This window comes from Lepidothrix coronata, unplaced genomic scaffold (assembly GCF_001604755.1).
Source record: "Lepidothrix coronata isolate B3197 unplaced genomic scaffold, Lepidothrix_coronata-1.0 Scaffold213, whole genome shotgun sequence".
In the NCBI taxonomy this organism is placed as follows: Eukaryota; Metazoa; Chordata; class Aves; order Passeriformes; family Pipridae; genus Lepidothrix; species Lepidothrix coronata.
The window spans coordinates 1,261,885-1,264,488 of record NW_016690393.1 but is presented as its reverse complement, the minus strand read 5'-3'; the positions used below and the strand labels follow the sequence as shown (position 1 = coordinate 1,264,488).

The 2,604-nt window shown below is 49.3% G+C and overlaps 1 protein-coding gene across 3 annotated transcripts in view; it reads right to left on the bottom strand.

Moving 5' to 3' along the window:
- Positions 1-2,604, bottom strand: part of KANSL1 (KAT8 regulatory NSL complex subunit 1) — a 101,526-nt gene that overhangs the window by 28,178 nt on the left and 70,744 nt on the right. For all 3 annotated transcript variants that reach the window (XM_017833308.1, XM_017833305.1, XM_017833307.1), the window contains exon 3: positions 307-448. In XM_017833308.1, coding sequence (XP_017688797.1) covers positions 307-448 — 142 coding nt within the window. The remainder of the gene's footprint in view (positions 1-306; positions 449-2,604) is intronic.

Genomic DNA, 2,604 nt, shown 5'->3' with positions numbered 1-2,604 from the left:
AAAAAAGAGAAAGGCTCGAGGGATGGGGAACAGCATCACACATGCAACAGCAACAGCTCTGTTCAGCACCAGAGACTGACTTTAAAGCAAGGTACTGCTCCCTCCGTGTTATCACGTTGAACCAGGGACAGGAATTACACTCAGCCCGAGCCAAATTGCATCACAATTAGTCACAGCTGCTTTTGGAGAGATGCAGGAGGGCGGGAAAAAGCATCAGACTCCACATCCACACTCTCCACTGCACCAGGAGAGAGCCACTGGGAGGCAAAGCAGAACCACAGGTATCCAAAGGCATCCTGGTCTCACCTTATTGGCTCTAATCTGCTTGTAGATGTCCGTTTGCTGCCGGATCCGGTATTCCAGGTCCGAGACGTGGGCTTGGAGCCAATTCCAGCGGCTGACGATGGCTGCACGGTCTGCTGCCCATCTCCACTCTGCCCTTCGCCTCCTGGGAAAACAGAGAGGGCACGGGGGGGTTATTTTGAGCGCGGTTTTAACGGTCCAGGCCACAAAAATCCAAGCAGAATGGATGGAGAGATGACAAGCTCCATCCTGGATGGCACAACCGACACCACCTCACCACTGCTAATCATTACCAATGAACTCCAGACATGCTGGAAGGGCCATGTCTCTGCAGAACAATTTTCAAACAACTTTTGGTGCCCAATGACTGAAGTCCTGCCCATGCAAGCGTTAAGATTTTATTCCACGCTCAGCTGAAGCAGCAGCTCCAGTCCTACCTGGCCACAAATGCCAGACTCACTTTTCCAAGACTTGGAGAAAACCAAACCATCTGCCCTCCCTCCTCGTTGAAAAAAATCCATCTGTCCTCCCTCCTCTATTAAAAAAACCCCTCTGTCACAGGTCCCAAAATCCACCTGAACACCACAATCAAACCTCAGTGGCAGGTTTCACAACCACCATCGTTGGGGTTTAAGAGTAACTGCTTGGAGAGGAGTGACAGAGCCAACAGCACCTGGCACAAGGTGCTGCAAAGGACAGGCACCAGCAAAGTTGATTTCTGCATCTGATGGACGGACCAAGCAAACAAAAAAGCCAGGAAATAATATTGACTGTCACCAAAACACCCTTAATCTTTACTGCTGCGCTCCAGGGCAGAAAGGAACACAAGGATGGTAAGGCATGGATAAACCCACGGCTCCACTCTCCACAATTAAAGCCTTAATATCATGAAAATACACCCTAAGCATCCCAGTTCCAGTGCATAAATATTAAGGCTGCCCAGAAAGGAGGAAACCCCCGACATGGTGCAGAAACAAAGCACCAGCAGGACGTGCTGACAGATCCAGAGCCACTGCACAAAGCCTTCGCCACAGCTGGATGTTTGGCAATTAAGAAATTAATCACAGAATAATTCCCTTTGCCCACCTCTCCCCCTCCTTCTGCAGCAATTTTGAACCAGCCTGGCATGTGGGGCAGGGGAGTCACTGCAATGTCCAGATGTTTCCTCCAAAATCCAACCAGAAAGTCTTGTGCTGGGATTAACTCGTTTCGGAGCCGAAAGCAGCCCCTGCAGCAGAACCACCACGTGGGGAATGAGGTTCAGTCCTGAGGCTGCCCCAGCTGCAGAGAAGGGAAGGAGCAGCAATCACCAAGTTCTTAGAAAAATCTGCTCCTCCTGAGCCTCTGCCCTGGTTTAGTTGTAACTGTACCGAGTGCACTCGGCTAAAAATGAAAGAAATACAAAAAAGTCCCAGGGTTGTTACGAGTTTCAAATCAGATAATAGAAATACCTTGAAAAGGAGGAGTTGGCTGCTTCGAACTGCAAGTGAAACCCATGAATTTAGAGCAAGACACGTTATCCATATTCCTGCTGGACCTTTTGGCTGCAGTGCCAACACAGACAGGGACAAATTCCCACCAAAACAGGCGACAGTATCCTCTGCCCACAGCCCTCCCAAAGACCATTTTCAGAACAGCTTTAGGAATTTGAGTCCTTCTCTCCGCAATATTTCCCCGTGTAAAGGGCCTGCTCTATTTTTATCAATGCTGACCTTATGTTTGGTGGAAATTTTACTATTTGCTGCAGCTGGATGGCACAGCAAGGCCAGATCTTAATCCTGCATCAGCCACACCGGGAATATCCAAGAGAAAGCTGGAGGGGGACTTGAACAGCACAGTGACAGGACAAGGGGGAATGGCTTCAAACTGCCAGAGGGCAGGGTTAGATGGGACACTGGGAAGAAATTCTTCCCTGGGAGGGTGGGGAGGCCCTGGCCCAGGTTGCCCAGAGAAGCTGTGGCTGCCCCATTGATTCAATATTTAATAGGTACACCTGCAAATAATCAACTCTGCTGGTGGATGGGCTACCCCTCCAAATTTTAAGGATTTCCACTGCTAACATCATTGCTGTTCTAAGAGTCAAGTCTGGACAGAATTCCATTTCCAGGGACAGATGCAGTGGTGATGACACTGTGTCCCTTTTCAGTGAAGGATCTTTATCAGGACCAATTTAGAGATCAGTTTATATGTATTTTATATCCTTCCAGTGCCCAAAGGGGCTACAAGAAACACAGAGAGAGACTGTTTCCAAGGGCCTGGAGGGACAGGACAAGGGGGAATGGCTTCAAACTGCCAGAGGGC